Raw genomic sequence first — 17,703 nt, forward strand, 5'->3', positions numbered from 1 at the left:
TCATTCCTAGAATTGGATTAATTCTAGAAGTTAATTCACTAGTCTTAAGATGTGAAGAATTCTGCTAATGTCAATTTACACTAAGTGGTTAAACCAACATACAGATTCATAAAAGTTTTCACTCACATTCTTGTGCATACATGAAATAATCAGTTGCATTTTTCCTAATCTTAGCTGTAAGTGATACCTTGTATTAATTTTATGCCCCTAAAAATGAGTGTACACTAGGCACCTAGGTTTCTTTTTCCATGAATTGCTTTCTCCTGGGCTTTGTCTATTTTTTTCCAGTTTTGTCTTATTTTTATTTGTAGTGTTTATATAATCTGAGCATAATTCTCTGAGTTATGGATATTGCAAAGACTAGTTTTTCACCTGCTTATAGTGTTTTTATCCTATTAGCTTGAAATTTTGATATGGAAGTTGTCAGTGCTACCTTTAAGGGATCTTTTCTACTCCAGGACATAAAGACAAATGTCAAAATGTCCTGAATGAGTGTCACGTGAGCGCGCAGGCACAGCTGGCTCCCTCACCCAAAGCCCAGATGCAGAGAAAAGGGTGGAGGGGGTCAAAGCGGGAGGAAGAGAGCAGCACGGGCAACGGAGCTCCCGGTCCTAAAGGTGAAGGAGAACGACCTACTCAGAATGAGAAGAGGAAGGAGAAAGGCATGAAAAGAGGAGGCAATCGCTTTGAGCCATATTCAAACCCATCTAAAAGATACAGAGCCTTCATTACAAACATACCTTTTGATGTGAAATGGCAGTCTCTTAAAGACCTGGTTAAAGAAAAAGTTGGCGAGGTAACATACGTGGAGCTCTTAATGGACGCTGAAGGAAAGTCAAGGGGATGCGCTGTTGTTGAATTCAAGCTGGAAGAGAGCATGAAAAAAGCTGCTGAAGCATAGTCTGAGTGGAAGACCACTGAAAGTCAAAGAAGATCCTGATGGTGAACATGCCAGGAGAGCAATGCAAAAGGCCGGAAGACTTGGAAGCACAGTATTTGTAGCAAATCTGGATTATAAAGTTGGCTGGAAGAAGCTGAAGGAAGTATTTAGTATGGCTGGTGTGGTGGTCCGAGCAGACATTCTTGAGGATAAAGATGGGAAAAGTCGTAGAATAGGCACTGTTACTTTTGAACAGTCCATCGAAGCTGTGCAAGCTATATCTATATTTAATGGCCAGCTGCTATTTGATAGGCCAATGCATGTCAAAATGGATGAGAGGGCATTACCAAAGGGAGATTAATTCCCTCCTGAACGTCCTCAACAACTGCCCCATGGACTTGGTGGTATTGGCATGGGATTAGGACCAGGAGGGCAACCTATTGATGCCAATCACCTGAGCAAAGGCATTGGAATGGGAAACATTGGGCCTGCAGGCATGGAAAGCATGGGACGATTTGGATCTGGGATGAACATGGGCAGAATAAATGTTGGAGGTGGTGGCAGTGTGCCCGGAATTGAGAGGATGGGCCCCAGCTTTGACCGCATCGGAGGTGCCGGCATGCAGCACATGGGCGCAGGCCTGTGCCACAGCATGGATTGCGTTGGCTCAGAGATCGAGTGCATGGGCCTGGTCATGGACCGCATGGGCTCAGTGGAGCGCATGGGCTCCGGCATTGAGCACATGGGCCCACTGGGCCTCGACTACATGGCCTCGAGCATCGATCGCATGGGCCTGAGCATTGAGCGCATGGTGCCTGCAGGCATAGGGGCTGGCTTGGAGTGCATGGGCCCTGTGATGGATCGAATGGCCACTGGCCTGGAGTGCATCTGCCTGGAGCGCATGGGCGCCAACAGTCTCGAGTGCATAGGCCTGGAGCGCATGGGTCCTGCCATGGGCCCAGCCCTGGGTGGTGGCGGCAGTGCCAGCTTTGACCGGGCCATTGAGATGGAGCGTGGCAACTCTGGAGGAAGCTTTGCCGGTTCCTTTGGCGGGGCTGGAGGCCATGCCCCTGGAGTTGCCAGGAAGGCCTGCCAGATATTTGTGAGAAACCGCCCATTTGACTTTACATGGAAAATGCTAAAAGACAAATTCAACGAATGTGGCCATGTGGTGTATGCTGACATCAAGATGGAGAATGGAAAGTCCAAGGGGTGCGGTGTTGTCAAGTTCAAGTTGCTTGAGGTGGCTGAGTGGGCCTGCTGGATGACGAATGGGATGAAGCTGAGTGGCAGAGAGATTGATGTGCGAATTGATAGAAATGCTTATGTGGTTGCCTTTTTTAAACATCGAAACTAGACCTCTGAATTTGTATTTTTTCTTGTTAACCATTTTAATTTGTTGGCTGGATGTATAAAGATGTTTTAAAAATTCAGTTGCATTTTGGGGTAATTTGAATTACTTTTTTAATGACTGGGGTTCCATTTGACTGTTTGCATTGAGATTGCAAGGTGTGCAATTTTTTTGTAGCTGTGGCATCTTGTTGACATCGAATATGACTTTGATAATAAATACCAGTTCCTGAAAAAAAAATGTCCTGAATGGCAGTCTAATTCTGATATTTTATTGATCACCCCTGAGCTAATATAAAACTGCCTTATTGTCTTTAAATTATGTGTTCTATGTATACACACACACACACACACACACACACACACACACATATATATATACACATGTAGTATGTATATGCTATTGTATATGCATGTATGTTGTGCTTGGATATCATGAGGTTTCTCTTATGTTTTTTTTGGTTGTTGTTATGTACCATCAATCAGATCTAACTGGCACAGGAGGAGATTGCCCCTCCTTCTCCATAATGCAGGTTGTTGAGTCTTCCTCCAATCCTGATGCCACATTCCTCTTCATTGAAGCCAGCGGCCTGGATTATCTGTTTCACATATAGATTGAAAAGGTATGGAGATAGGACACATCCCTGGCATACACCATTCCCGATGTTATTGTTAACAGAAAATATTCTGAAAACAACCCAGCCGTCAAAGAAAAAGAGATTGTTAGATCATTTTTATTTTTAACTTTATTTGAACCAAAATTATTCTTAAGCAAACATAGAGATAAATGAGTTATAGCTTCATTCAGAAAGTTATTTATTTACAATGTCAGGCACTCTTAAAGAAGTTTTAATTAAAAGTAAGATAAAAGGATAGACTAGCTGGGAGAGACTAAAAAAAAGTTCATTATAACAAAATTTAACAATAAAGTTATGCTTAAGTTCCAGAGCATAACAGAACCAATCAGATTGGCAGGGAGCGGGATTTTGTTTTGTTTTTTAAGCAAGTAATGATCAAGATAAGGCCCAGAGGTTCTAAAAATAAGACATTAATTGTGACAGAGAAGGTTCAATGTCCATTAAAATTTTCATCTAATTATCTACGAGTGCTGCTGTAACAGATGCCATAAGTGAGTGGCTTTAATAAACATAAACTGATTCTCTTACAGTGTGTTGCTATATATCTCAAGTTGAAACCAACTGATAGCTGACTCTCTAGTTGCAGTAAATCACACAGGAAGAAAATGCCCATCTTTTTTCTGTGGAGCAGCTAGAGGATTTGAACTGCATGCCTTTGGGTTGGCATTGCAGCTCCTTCCTACTAAGCTACCAGATTCAAGGCAGCAGAGCTAAGAGAAGGCCTACTCTTTCTGTCAGTCCTGAAGATGGTCTTTGTTTCCTTCAGCATCTGTAGGCCAGGCATTCCTTGTACACTTCCATATTTTCACATTCCTTGATACCAAAGCCCTTCCTAGCACTGAGACTTGAGTCCACAAGACATGTATCACTCTTGGCAAGTCTATATTGGTAGTTCTGAGGTCTCCTCTCTGTTGGCCTGGCTTTCCTCCCCTTTTACCTTTCCTGAGATAAAAGGTGCTACAGGTCACACCCAAGGGAGATATCCTTTACTTGGATTAGAGCCATTATGGGATTAAGTGCTCCAAAGATCACTCTGGCTGCAACCTCTCCAAGACATATCTGTTTGTTCTCCTGGCTGTCAAGGGGATATTCAGTGCTCTTCTCCAACACCACAGTTCAAAGGCATCAATTCTTCTTTTGTCATCCTTATTCATTGTCCAGCTCTCAGATGCATAACAAGTGATCAGAAAGACCATGGCATCAATCAGAAGCACCTTAGTCCTCAAACTGACATCATTACTCCTAAATAATTTGGTGAAGTCCTTAACTGCAGAGTTCCTTAGTGCAATACCATCTCGATATCCTGACTATTGGTACCAAGGGTGTTGACTGTGCATCCAAGTAAGATGGAAGTTGTTAGCAATTTCAATCTTTTCTCCATCTATCACGAGGTTGCCTATTGATCCAGTGGTAAGAATCTTTTTTTTTCTCCTTTTTTGACATTGAGATGCAATCCACATTGAAGGCTGTATTCTTTGGTCTTCTGCAAAAAGTGCTTCAAGTCCTCTTCACTTTTAGCAAGCAAGGTTGTGTCATCTGCATAAAGCAGGTTATTAAGAGTCTCCCTGCGATCCTGATGCCACATCCCTCTTCATAGAGGTTCAACTTCTCAAATAATTTTCTCAGAATACAGATTGAATAGGCATGTCTTTGTAATGATCTTTTGCTTCCTGCATGGTTGATATCATCCCATAACTCATCTGGTCTTCTATCCCAGGTGTTCAAAGCCTCAAACCTTCTTGGGATGATCTTGAATATCAGAATAGATTTAAGAACCTATCGTGATTCTTCTTAACTTATTTTTATTTTCTTCTGCCTGAATTTGAACTGACACATGAATAATTAATGATCTGACCCATAAACTACAGTAATGACAATTATAGGTTGTTGTTTTGTTTTTGTTTAAAATAACAACAAACAAACCTATTTGTAATGAACAAGTTATTGGTTACTCAAAATTCTATCAAGCCATCTCAAGGCCCATTTTTATCACCAAAGTCATATTTTCCAGCCACTAATCCTTTTTTATTCCAAATTTTGCATTCTAATCAGCATTATTTTGACTGTAATTTTACAATTTCCAGACTACAGAGTTTCCACTGCTATTAATAAGGTTTTCAGTGAACCTTCATCTCAGAAGTGGATGGCCAGCTCTGCTTCCTACTCTTAGTCTGAGTTCTGCCAAAACCTGTACTCTATGCGTGACCCTGCTAGCATGTGAAATACCACTGGCATAGCTTCTAATCACAGCAACATACTATCACAGTTTTAAAAACTGACAGATGGTCTCAAGATTCTTTCTCTCTCTTTGTTCTTGAGTTGGAACTGGCTCACAGCTGACCCTCCGCTGGGTTTCAGAGGCAGTAAGTCACAGGGAAGAAGATGTGAACCTCCAGAGAAGCCCAACCTTTGGGTTAGCAGCACAGCACCCTACAGACTACTCTATGAGAGCTCCCTCCCACAGAGTGAGAATTACATTATCAAATGAATGCAATGATTGTCTAATATAAAGATGTCATAAGCAGAAGTCATTACATTAAAATAATATACTCTATCTTGTCTGTCTATAGAAATCTGTTGAAGGAAATATAAATGGCTAAGAGTTTTTGAAAGGCAAGATTGTATTAAGTTTATATTAAAATTTGTAAACGTACACACCTATGACAAGAATGGTGAAGCTTCATCTCATATTTTAAGCATGTTGTGAGGAGGGGCTAGTCCTTGGAAAGGGGTATGTTGCTTGGAAAGGTAGAGGGGTCAGTGAAATAGAGGAAGACTCTCAATGAGATGGACTGACACAGTAACTGTAGCAATGGTTTAATTATATCAAAGATGATGAAGATAGCACAGCATAGAGCAGGGTTCAGATCCGTTGTTCATAGGGTCACCAACTGGATGGCACCTAACAACAATATAATCCAGCAATTCTGTTTTAAGAAATTCATTCTATAGAACTCTACCCATGTGTCAGAATGCTCATCATTGTATTGTTTATAATAATGAGAAACTGAAACTAATCTTAATGAAGAATGGTTACACAAATTACAATGCATCTGTACTTTGAAATAGTGAATGTAGCTCTGGCATAGAAAGGTAATTTCTCAAAATAATACACATATAATCCCACTTGTGACAAAAAAAGGCAATGTAAAGAGAAATACTAATCAGTTCTAAGAACAAGAGGAGGAATAAAGGGGGGCTTTGGCCTCATTTTATACCTGTACTATTTGAGAATATATGTATTTGAGAATCAATGTATAATAATGTAATTTCAAAAAGGATGAACTTAAACAAGTTGTCAGGTGCCGCTGAGTCGAGTATGAGTCACAGAAACCCCGTGAACAGCTCTGAACCCTGTCCTATCCTGTGCTATCTTCATCTCTGGCACACTAGAATCCATGGCAGTCGTCACTGTGTCAATCCATCTCCTTGAGGGTCCTCCTCTTTTACTGACCTTCCACCCACCCTTTGTAACAGATGTCCTAGGAATAGCCTCTCAAGTGATGCCATTAAACTGGACATTTTAACTCACCATTAATAAAATGGAATTAAAAAGTAAAAAAAAAAAACCCATATAGAGGAAGTCTTTTTCTGAGCCACAATGGTCTGAAAATGACTACCAAATTGTTTGCATTTTTTTCTGGAAAGAAGCTAGTTTTCTAGATGTTTACCACCTACAACGACTGCAGAGGAAAACGGTCTGCACAAGAAGACTACGTATATCATTCTTAGTATTTTGACTCCTTCATTTAAAACAGAAGACAAAGTCCACAATTACAGGTATATCAGAGAAGGTGTAAAGCAAAATTGGCAATGAAAATAGGGTCAGAATAATCTCATTGTCAGTGTCTCAGTGCTGATGCACATACAAGGCCTGGTAAGAGAACTGTGATGGAAAAAGAAGAAATGAAGCACAGCTTCTCCCTAGGTTTCAAGCACGAGAGGGCTGCAGAGCACACCTGTAAGGGTGTGTTTGCTTGTACCAGAACAGAAGGGATGTTTAAAGAAAATACAAATCTGCAGGCAGGTCCGCCTTGTTGGTTTAGGTCTCCTTTTCCCCTGACTCATGGCACTGTTAGTAAGGTCCCACACCCCTGCCTGCAGTCCCCATCCCTTCCTTCCTAAAGTGCCTCACCAAGGCAAGTCGTGGCCATTGGGCTCTCTGGAACTCGGTTTACTCATGGTGGGGTGTGGGGTGCTGGACCAGACGGCCTCCGAGTCAGCCCTCCCTTCCATCCAGGACACCCAGCCAGCCCTAACCCTACCGCACTTCAGTGCCAGCAGCCCCGCGGGAAGCGAGGGGCTTCTAGGCGTACCTGGCCGGGAGCGTCCTGGGTGGAGGCTTCAGCAGTGCGCAGCACGGAACTGGTGATGGGAACTGGTGATGGCCTGGCGCCGCCAACTCGAGCCCGAGCCCCCCGCCCCCGCCTGACCGTGTTGCGCCGCAGGTCGCGGAGAAGCAGGGCGAGCGGCCGCGTGCGAGCACCGGCGCGCCTCCCAGGTCGAGCATGCTCGGCGGTGGGCAGCACCGCGACGCAGCTTCCAGCTCTGCCGCTCAGGCCGGCGCCCTGGCCCTGCCCCGCTGGCCACCTACCCCCCACCCTCGCCCCCGCCCGTTGCTAGGCACCCGCAGCCGCCTGCTGACCGCAGAGCTGGGGTCGAGACGCACTTTAGGACAAAGTCACAGCTGTGGAAAAGGAGGCCCGCTGCCAGCATCCTCAACGCTCAGTAGAGAGAAATGGTGGTGACACCAGGTGAGTGGGCACAATGGTTCACTATGCCTCTGCACCATTAGGTGAGTGAGCAGACATCTTTTTGCTGATAGGGTTATATCAGTTACCAGCTTTTGAAGATAACTGGGTTCTACAAAGGGTGCAGTTAGCCAAAGATTGAAGCAGCTGCACTTTAGTAGGTCCCGTTAGGGCAGGACAGGCACACCCAAGGATCCCTCACTCAAATCACTTAGATTACATTTTCAGAGACTTCTTTGTCTAGGTCCTTTGGCAAAGGTTAAGTGTGTGTTTCTGGCACACTGGCTTTTTGGTGGTACAGTGAACTGAGTCAACCAAAAGTTTAGCTGTTTTGTTTGTATCCACCCGATGATGGAACAGTCTGCTTCTAAGAAAATTTACCATCTGTGTATTTATATTTACACCGACCTTCAACTCTGTCATTTCTTGAACCTCCATTAAGATGGAGAGCCTTGGCTCTGGTAATATGGCTTCAGATCCCATGTAACTTCTGAAGCTGCTCTGAAATTGCCTTTCCTCGGTTTTCATATATTTGTTACTAATTCTTCCTTTTTAGGATGTAAAAGGGGGAAGAAATCCTGAAAATTAGACCTAGCCCCAGCACTTATCAATTATGTGATCCTGGAAAATGGTTAACTTCCCTGAAAAATAAGGTTACTACTAGTATCCAGATAGGATGCATATTTAAAAACACATGCAGATTTTGGAATAAAGTGGCACTGAGTTGTGGCATCAAACAAGTGATCAGATATTTATTAAATAGGCTTTTGAGTTGTGGTATTAAGTCCATTATCTTGGGCTTCTATCTCCACTTTAGACATGTTTTGTCAGTCCTTTAAGGGCATACCTCTAGAAGGAGGTGGGGAGGGGAGAACAGTCAAAGGTTGGCAGTGCAAGAGGTAGGTGCTTCAGGAACAGCTGGACTTTGGTTTTCTTAAAACAAAAAAAAACACACACACACACAAAAAGAGGCAGGAAGGTAGACTGTCTTCCAATACATGGATTGACAACATGACTGCAATAATGGGCTTGTGCACAGCTGAGGATTGTTGTAAGGACAGTGCAAATCTGGCAAGGTTTAAATATTGCCATGTTGAGTTTTAGTCCATTTGATGGCACCAAACATCTCTTTTCCGTATCTTTGTTCATACTGGTTCTATCACTGTGTGTCCAAATTCTACTTCATTACATTTCCCAATTTACACAATATTAATCTATTGTCCTGAAAAGTAATGTCACTAAGGTGCACCTGATTCAAGCCATGTTGTTTCCAAACACCTGCTATGCACCTGAAAGCTGGACAATGAATAAGGATGAATTGACAACATCTTTGAGTTGTCATGTTAGAAGAATGATGGATATTCCACTGCTGCCAAGAGTAAGCAGATCTTGGAGAAAGTGGAGCCAGAGTGTTCCTTGGAGGCAAAATGGCAAAGTTTCAACTCACACATTTTGGATAGGTTATTTAGGAGGGTCAGCTAGATATATAGTGACTTACACCTCCAGTCTTTCACTAAACAAAGTACATTAACTACTTGCACTACCTAGAGCCCAAGTTCACTGCTGTAGTTAAAACTCATCGCTGACCCTCCAACTGTTCGTTTTCTGCAGCTGTAAATCACATGGGAGATGCCCATCTTTCTCCCAAAGGAATAGCCCTTGAGTTAGCACTATAGCTCTTGACACTTCAAGGTTGTTATTGCAGTGTCTTAGGACTCTCTTGTGCACTGACGAATCTTAGCCTTCTTTAGTACACATTTCATGCTGCTCAGGCTCAATCTTCTGGTACCTACACAATGACAAAAAAACACCACACAAAACCAAAAAACAACCCCACACCCAGCCCTGGATTGGGAGTTTATCACCCAAGGCAAGAAGGTGGGGATAGGCAATCTCCTTACATGCAATTTACAGCCTAGGAAAACATAATGGAGAGTCAGGAGTTGATTCAATTATTTTTCTTTCTCAAGGTTAGGAAAAAAAGATTTATGTCCATAGTCTGATCCCTAATACTCATCATTCTCCATGAACAAATATTTGAGGACTCAGTATGCCAGGAACTGAAGATTCAAAATTTCTTAATCTAATTAATCTAGCCTAAAAGGTTAGAATCATTCAATCAAAACAAGGCAAATGCCTACAACGTACTAAGTCATGTTTTAAGTGTTACAACTTGGAGAAGCAATTGATATAAATTACTAGAGAAAAAGTCCCCTTTTGGCGATTCTGGTAGCATATTCTGTCTACTGCTTTGCTAACTAAGGTTACACACCTCCAGTGACTCTGCAAGAAACACTGAAGTGCCTGATGGGAGAGTTGTTTCAAGTCAGAATCAACTCCGTGGTGTAAGACCCAACAAAAGTGTAGGTAATTTTACAGGAATTCACTTGAGCAAATAGTAATAAAAGATGTGGCTGGGACCAACAAATGGCCTTGCACACCATGCATCCAAGAATTAAAAGTACAGCAGAGAAATTAATGGAGGAAAGATCAGCCCTGCTTTTTTAAAAACTCACTAGCTGCTTTGACAAATGAAGGGAGGAAAAGAAAACCAGACAGGAAACTACTGTATAGGCTTAGTGAAAATGGTGGTTTGGACTAGAATGTAAATGACAAGCTGTCAAACATGGAAAGAGGAAATTTGCCAGGATTGCATTGCTGGGTCTCTCATTTTTCATGTTTGACAAGGTGCAGCCTTAAAATTTTTCTGTTACTTCTGGTGGAAAATGTTTTCCTTTACAGTCATTCTCCTTGAAGAGGTTCAGCCCTATATAAAGTACGTATCAATGCAGGAGACTTAAGTGCAATCTGTCAATTACATGGCAAATAAAGGACTTTGAAGATATTCAGGTAGATCTAACATAATCATGTGTTCTTAAAAGAAAGCAGGATGTTCAATGTTAGCATTTAAGAACAGAGGAGCTAGTTGGAAGATACAGGAAAAAAGAGCAGTGATTCCAAGAATAAAGGAAGCTTATAGAATGAGATTCTCCAGAGCATTCCAAAAGAAGAGTACACAGGACTGATGACACACCATCAATCCTGGCAAACAGATTTTGGACTTTAGACCTCAGTTGGGAGAATGTGCTTTAAGCCATTTAAGTTTTGTGAAAATTTGTTGCAGCCAGACAGGAAACCAACACATGCATATAGCAAATGCCAGCTACCAGGTAGACTCAAACTAGCCATAAAGAGGAGAATCATGGGCAATTTCCTCTTGTGAGATTCACAACTTCTGAAAATCTGCAGGTCAGCTAATTTTGGCTCAACTGCACATGTAACTCCTAGCTCTCACCCTTTGGTAGTTCCAACATTAGGCCCAAAGTGGCCGAAGACAAAAGGCTGAAAGAAGAAATGTCTATATAGTATGTCCAAGATATTCCTACATAACAGGTCTATGCATCATTCACTAGCTTACAAGGTTCTGCTAAACACAACATCCTATTTACAGATAGGATATCTAGTTCTACACCCAGATCAACCATGCTTAGGGGTTTAATGAACTTAAGTTTAACTTTATTACAGCAAGATCTTGTAAATATCTAGACTTCACAAGCCTCACTGTTGGTCCTGTTTCATTCACTCAGCCTGAAAGTCTAACACACTTGAACCACTCTTATCTTTGTTGGTTCAGGATACAAAAAGTTATCTGCATTAGTGCAAAACCTCACTACCTTCATTTAAAGTCCAAGAGGTGGAATTCTCATATTCATCTGCTAAAGCAGTGAAAAGTTCATGGGATTAATGGATCTCTACTTTAATCCAGCTTACTTGAATTGAATACCTGATCAAACATTGGTAACTAAGGTAACTTAAAGTTATCTTGGAGTTGCTGATCTTAAAAGAACAGAACTTCCAATACCCCAATTAACAAAGTTTACAAATTCTTGAACCTATCTGTGTTGTTGTGAACTGACCCATAGCTTACCCTCCAGAGGTTTTTAGAGGCAGTTAATCACAGATTGCCCATCCTCCCACAGAGTAGCTGATGGATTTGAACAGTGTGCCTTCGAGATGGCAGTGCATTTTCTTGCCAATAGGCCACCAGTGCCCCTCTCAAATACTAAGCAGGAAAATGTTAGTGCCCAAAGAACAAGAAGCCTATTTCACACTGCATTAAACCCTTGACAGAATCAAAGAGCAAGACAGTCTTTTATTATATGTACCTTATGCTACACATTCAATATTCTGTATACTCGTCTAGGAAAAATATACAGGATGCACAACCAGTAGAGAATACAAATGATGAATGGAACCTACTAAAGATTAGAAGGCCCAGTCTATGGTATAAGGAGGCTGGCAAATAAAGCCAGAAATGCACAATCTGGAGAGGTAATATTGATGAATGGGACCTTCTAAAGACTAAATCTCTGTGCACATCAAAACCTTTTTCTAATAGGGTGAGAAACTCCTACCAACTGGGGAAAAAGGATTTGGCAATACCATCTCAAACAAATATCTTGTAACAGAAGTTTACAGAATACTACAGGTCCTCCAGAACAAAGACTGGTAATTACAAAATGTGTAAAAGACATGACAAGACTTTTCACTGAAGATGACATTCGGACGGCCAAAAAGACCCATGAAGAAATGCTCAACATCAATGGCAACAAAAAAGATGCAAAGCAAAACCACAACAAGGCATCATCTTACCACAGTAGCAGTGGCAAAGTTTAGCAGGGCAGCAAGCAATTAATGTTGGGAGGATGTAGAGAGGTGGAGCACTGTTGGTGAGATTGCAAAATGGTTGACCCAGCTATTTGACTACTAGAAATATACCCTATGGAAATCAGAACTGTTGATACCAATGTTCACAGTAGACTTATTAACCATTGCAATACCATGGAAACAGCCTAAATGTCCAACCACAATAAATGGATGGAGAATGTGGTACATTGAAATGATGGAATGCTATGCAGCACTCAGGAGCAATTTAGAAAAATTACTACATAACTTGGGAAACTGGAGAGGATTATGCTGAGTGAAGAGACTCAATCTCATAAGGACAAAGACTGAGTAAGATTATTGTAAAAACAGAAGGTTAACTACTAAAAAGTATATGGGAATCCAACAAATGGGAACAGAGGTCTAAAGAACAGACAGGGAAGAAATCACAAGATTGAATGAACGATTGGTGGGGTGGAGGGTGGGGATAAAAGAAATGCAAAAGATCCAGTGGGGATCTACAAAGATGGGATAATAGTGGACATAGTACAGTTGTTACTAATTCTATAAAAAACAATGGGAATGTATGAAACACAGTGTGATAGTGTGAAGCATGATATACACACACTTTGTATATAAACCAATACCTTAAAAAAATATAGGAAATAATAATCAGAATTTTGCATATTAACGTTTTCTCATAAGCTTTACTACAAGTACTTTAGATCTTCCAGAAGAACTCTGAATCGAATACAAATTTCATTCCTTCACAATATACATTGTAATGAAATCCAAATGAGTAGGAAATTCAACATAAAAATGGAATATAAAAGAAGGAAAGTAACACCTTTAACACAGCAGCTTCTCAAGCAACCAAAGTCTGTCAAATGGAACCCAGCAAGAGAATGTTTCCATACTGAACTAAACGTTTATTACTCTACCTACAAAGCATGCACAAACATCTGTGAAACAGGCTTTCTTAAAAGAACAGACTCAAAGGTAAAAAACCATATATATGTATATATAAACCTGTAATATAAACTTTCACAAGATACAGACCAGACCCAGGGTTTACATACTGTTCATCTTGCTTCATTTTAACAGAGAACAAGATTTGTTGTAATTAAGCAATGGGCAGGCTAACAAAATTAATCACTAACACAACATTTCAATTTGAAAGCACTGTTTTATTAACTGACCAGATTACAAAAAAGAATCATTGCTGATACCTGAAAGAAAAGGGGAGAGAAAATAAAAACTATTAAATAAACAATTTTAACAGTTAAGAATGCATTTCAGGTCCACAATTAAAGATGGACATTTTTCTTCCCTCTAGAAATTGCTTAAAGGTAATCAAACTATTAGAGGATAGCTTTTCCTCCTCAACTGAAAACATTACCCTATTCTCAAACACTTCCCCCATAGTATTTAATTAAAAAATAATTCAACAATTGTTACTCCAGTATTAAATAAACTTTCCAGAATGTAACGTGTAGTCTCTCACCTTAGTTCATTCTTCTGATAAGTCTGTTGATCTGGTCTTCCCGGTTGCCAGCATCTCCACCTTCTACAAAATGAGTGGTCTTTTTCTTCATTCCACCTCGTGGAGAAGATAATTTGAATGGCCACAAGAAGTTGTTTGCTTCCTTGAAGTGTTTGCCAACAGTATAGATCTCATGAATCAGATCCTCCATGCAGATGATACCATATTTACCTGGAAATTTTAAGGTACGCCAATGAGAGTCAATCACAGGCTGTGCTATAAAATGGTGAGAAATGCATGGCTTTATGACAGAGGTCAAACTAATGAAAGTAGACCACACGTTTTAATTATAGGTACCTATTAGTAGGAAATTTCGTGCCACAAGATCTCAGAAGGTATTACATTGGTCTGACATCAAATTTCTCCCCAAGAAAGCAGTACCTACCAAGAGATCGTGCAATCAAAGTGTTGTCTGTCAGAGCAATTCGCTTCTTATCAATTTTGCCATAACCACGCTTATAAATCAGTTCATTGACAGACTTCAGGTTTGGGTATCTGTAAAATAAAAAGTAGACATAAATGACCAAACACTATGATCATCACTATTAAACCCAAACATCCATCTTCTGAGGTCAATTTAATATGGTAATAAGTCATTCAGTTAATGGATGACTTACCCCCACGCAATATATGGTTCCACAATCCTCAACATGTTAATTGAAGCTTTGTTGAGTTTAACAAAGGTGCCATTGAAGATCTGGCGAAGGCGAAGGAGCTGTAACACCTTACGAACCTTTGGGCTCACACCATTGATACTGAGTGGGGAAAAAAAAAAACAGATATAAGAAATCAATTTGAAGGGAGCTCTGGTGACCTAGTGGCAAGAAGCTGCACTGCAATCCCAGAAGTACTCGGTTTGAATCCACCAGATGCTCTGTTGCAAAAGGAGGGGCAATCTGTACCAGCCAGATCTGATTTGATGGTACACACAAAAAATAAAATCAACTTGGCCTTTACATGACTCTTCGTTAGTTAACAGGAAACATAATCCTTTTAATTAAAAAATGGCATAGCGTAATCTTTGACAAAGGCTATCTAGACAGACAACATCTCTCATTCAAGATCCATGAAGTTTTCCCTGTCACTCATTCACAGCTGCGTGGCTATGTGGGGTCAATCCACCATGTAAACCACAAAAAAGACTGCTCATCTCTCTCCAGGAGACCAACTGGTGGATTCGACCCACTAAGCTTTTGGGTCAAGAGTGTAATACCCTGTAGTAGCTCTTTGGCATTAAAGTCTTCCTTTGATTCCCTTATTCTGTACACATCTATTGCATGTTTAGATTTTATTTCAGAAGCTAACTGTCATGAAACAAAACACAGACAGGATAGTTTTATGCAAGTTTATAAACCATGAAAGCAGAAATCCCTTGTTTGATATGATTCAATCCTTGGTATCCTTCAAAAACATTTTCCCTTAATTTCTCAGACCCAGGGGCCCCATAATACAAATGTAACACACCCCCTCCTTAAGGTGGAGCAGGCTGTCTTTCACACAAACTCACCCTCTGATCCTGATGACGAATGCCAGCTTGGGTTCTGCGGGTACATAGAAGTTGCCAGCTTTCCTTGCCATCCGAGCCATCCGAATCTCAGTTCTGTACATCTGCCTGTATTCTTTGTGATAGTGCTTAGCTTTTTCATAGATAAGCTTCCTTCTTGCCTTTTGAAGCTGAAAACAAGTTATCTTGTTATTTACCTATGATGAAGCAATTATATCCCGTAACACATCAATTACCCTCACTCGAGAATGCTCCATTAAATGTTGCCTGCAACAGTGAGGCAACTTGCCTAATTGCCAACCCTGGCAACAAGGCCCCTTTTTACAGAAAAGGCTCAAAAACCTTCCACTTACCATTTTTTGGGCAAACTTCTTTCTAAGGCGCTTGACCCTTAATTCTGCGAAATTCCTTCGCTTTTTCTTAAGGGTTTCTGGCACTGCAGGAACCTTCTTTTTCTTCTCCCTGAAAAAGAAGCAATGTTAACAGTTAAAAAACAAACAACAACAACAACTCAGTCCCATTCTATACTAACCACTTTGTCATTTAATACAGCTATGCCACTGTTCTATCCATCGGTACCTTTGTACTCATGGCCACAAGTAAATGCCGTATTTAGATTCCCTCCACCCAAAAAAGCCATCTTTGCCAGTCCATTTTACTAAGACATTAATCACAAAAACTTCCTACATTTAAACTAGGTACTAGGTCAGTACCGACTTCTAATTGCTAATAAAAATAGTCCATAGGAAAATACAGTGTTCTTAGGAGACTGGTGCCCTAGAGAAAATTAACACGGCTCAAGCCTCGTAGTTCCACATGCTGAATGCAAAGGCCGAGAGGCTGGGACTCCGGCATCAGAGGCCAGCCAAGAATGAACCAAACCCACAGGTTTTGCATGATGTACAAAAGAATCTCTCTTCTAAGCTGACCCTCCACTAAACTGCACGTTTCCACCTACATTCGGCCCCCAACAACTTGTTCCCCGGCTACTTCATACATCCACCCCAAGGCCGTCTCGTCCCGTCCAAGCCTGGGTTTCCACTACAGTCATAAAGCGTCACAAACACACAAATAAGTTCACAAGGACATATGCTACATCCAGGTGGGAGAAAATGAGGTAAGAAGTCTGGGATGTCGGGGATGGGGAAGGATTCGCGAAAGGAGAACAAGGAACTTACACGGCAGCCTCCATGGTTCCAAGCGGAAAGTAAGAAAGGACCTGGAGCATGCGCACTGTCCTCTTAAAAAGCCAGCGAACGTCAAGCCCCCACGGTTTATAGGTGTCCCGGGATATGCCTGAAAAGAAACCACAACTAGGAATTCGGCTTCTAGACCCAAAGTCCTCCTGCCTTAGACTTTGCTGGTTAAGTCTAGGTAGTATTTATACGAATGATGATGTGCACTGATTAGGTTGCGATATAGGACAGGGGCAAAGCGTGCTGACATCTTAATTACCCGGGGTCCTAGTTAAGGCTGCGTTGACAGTCTTAGGCTGGATTCTCTACCTTGTAAAATCTGCAAAAGGTTCCCTGGTCGCGCTGCGGTTGGGAGTTAAACTGCCAGCTCAAGGAACCAACCCGACTGTGCAGGGAAAAAGATCTGCTTCTGTAAAGATTAGAATCTTGTAAACCCAATGGGTCCATTCTACTCTGCCCTCTGGGATTGCTCCAGCGTATTTTTCGGAGGCACTAAATCGCATAAGAAACTTCATGTTTCTCCTTGGGAGCTGCTGGTTGATTCAGACCCCTAGAGAAAGGCCTTCTTGGGGTTAGCAGCGCAACTCCCAGTGGACCGGAGTTCATATGAAGTTACTACAAGTTGAAATCCACTGGAAGGCGATGGGTTTTGGTTTAGTTTAATGTAGGAGAATGACAAGACACGAGTGTGAACTACATATCCCAGCAAGCTTCGCGCCCACTGTCCGCCAGGCGGGAGGGAAACGCCTGATGGGGAGTTTAGGCAACCAGTCCAATGGTGGTTCCCCCTTGGGAAAATGAGGGGGTTTTGCCCATGTTCCAAAGGGCTGCCCTCAATCAGAGTCACTCCAGAGACCCAGCTTTTGATCGCCTTTCCAGCTTCCCGCGGAAGTTGGTTAGACTCCGCCACCCCAAGTGCTGCGAGGTCGAGGTCCTTCTCTTCCCTTTGCTGGCCTGCAGGGCTGTCTTCTGTGGCGCCTGACCGCAGCGCAGGAAGCCCAGAGTCCCCTCGGTTAACGACAGTGGCGAAACAGGGACAAGCGAGCATCGGCTGGCCAGAGAAAGATGGCCACGTTCGGCCGAGATGGTATCGACCGTCAGGCCGGCAGGCGGAGGCCGGGACACCTCACGGCAGGGGGCGTGAGCCTCGAAGGGAGGTGCGACGCGGGCTAGAGG

General features: G+C 41.9%; 1 protein-coding gene and 1 pseudogene across 1 annotated transcript; one reads left to right on the forward strand and one right to left on the reverse strand.

Annotated features, from left to right (window-relative positions):
* Nucleotides 1–541: 541 nt before the first annotated feature.
* On the forward strand, nt 542–2,237 carry LOC102864100 (annotated as a pseudogene).
* Nucleotides 2,238–13,449: 11,212 nt separating this feature from the next.
* LOC102845079 (60S ribosomal protein L7-like) lies at nt 13,450–16,538 on the reverse strand. Its single transcript, XM_006880465.1, has 7 exons — nt 16,510–16,538; nt 15,685–15,793; nt 15,335–15,501; nt 14,445–14,582; nt 14,213–14,322; nt 13,789–13,998; nt 13,450–13,513 (listed from the first exon to the last, which is right to left on the reverse strand). The coding sequence occupies exons 1-6, from the start codon at nt 16,521–16,523 to the stop codon at nt 13,790–13,792; spliced, it is 747 nt and encodes a 248-aa protein (XP_006880527.1). The 5' UTR covers nt 16,524–16,538; the 3' UTR covers nt 13,450–13,513; nt 13,789.
* Between the last annotated feature and the right edge of the window lie 1,165 nt (nt 16,539–17,703).

The sequence above is a fragment of the Elephantulus edwardii genome, unplaced genomic scaffold (genome assembly GCF_000299155.1).
Source record: "Elephantulus edwardii isolate Elephantulus edwardi_28Jun2011 unplaced genomic scaffold, EleEdw1.0 scaffold00008, whole genome shotgun sequence".
Taxonomy (NCBI): Eukaryota; Metazoa; Chordata; class Mammalia; order Macroscelidea; family Macroscelididae; genus Elephantulus; species Elephantulus edwardii.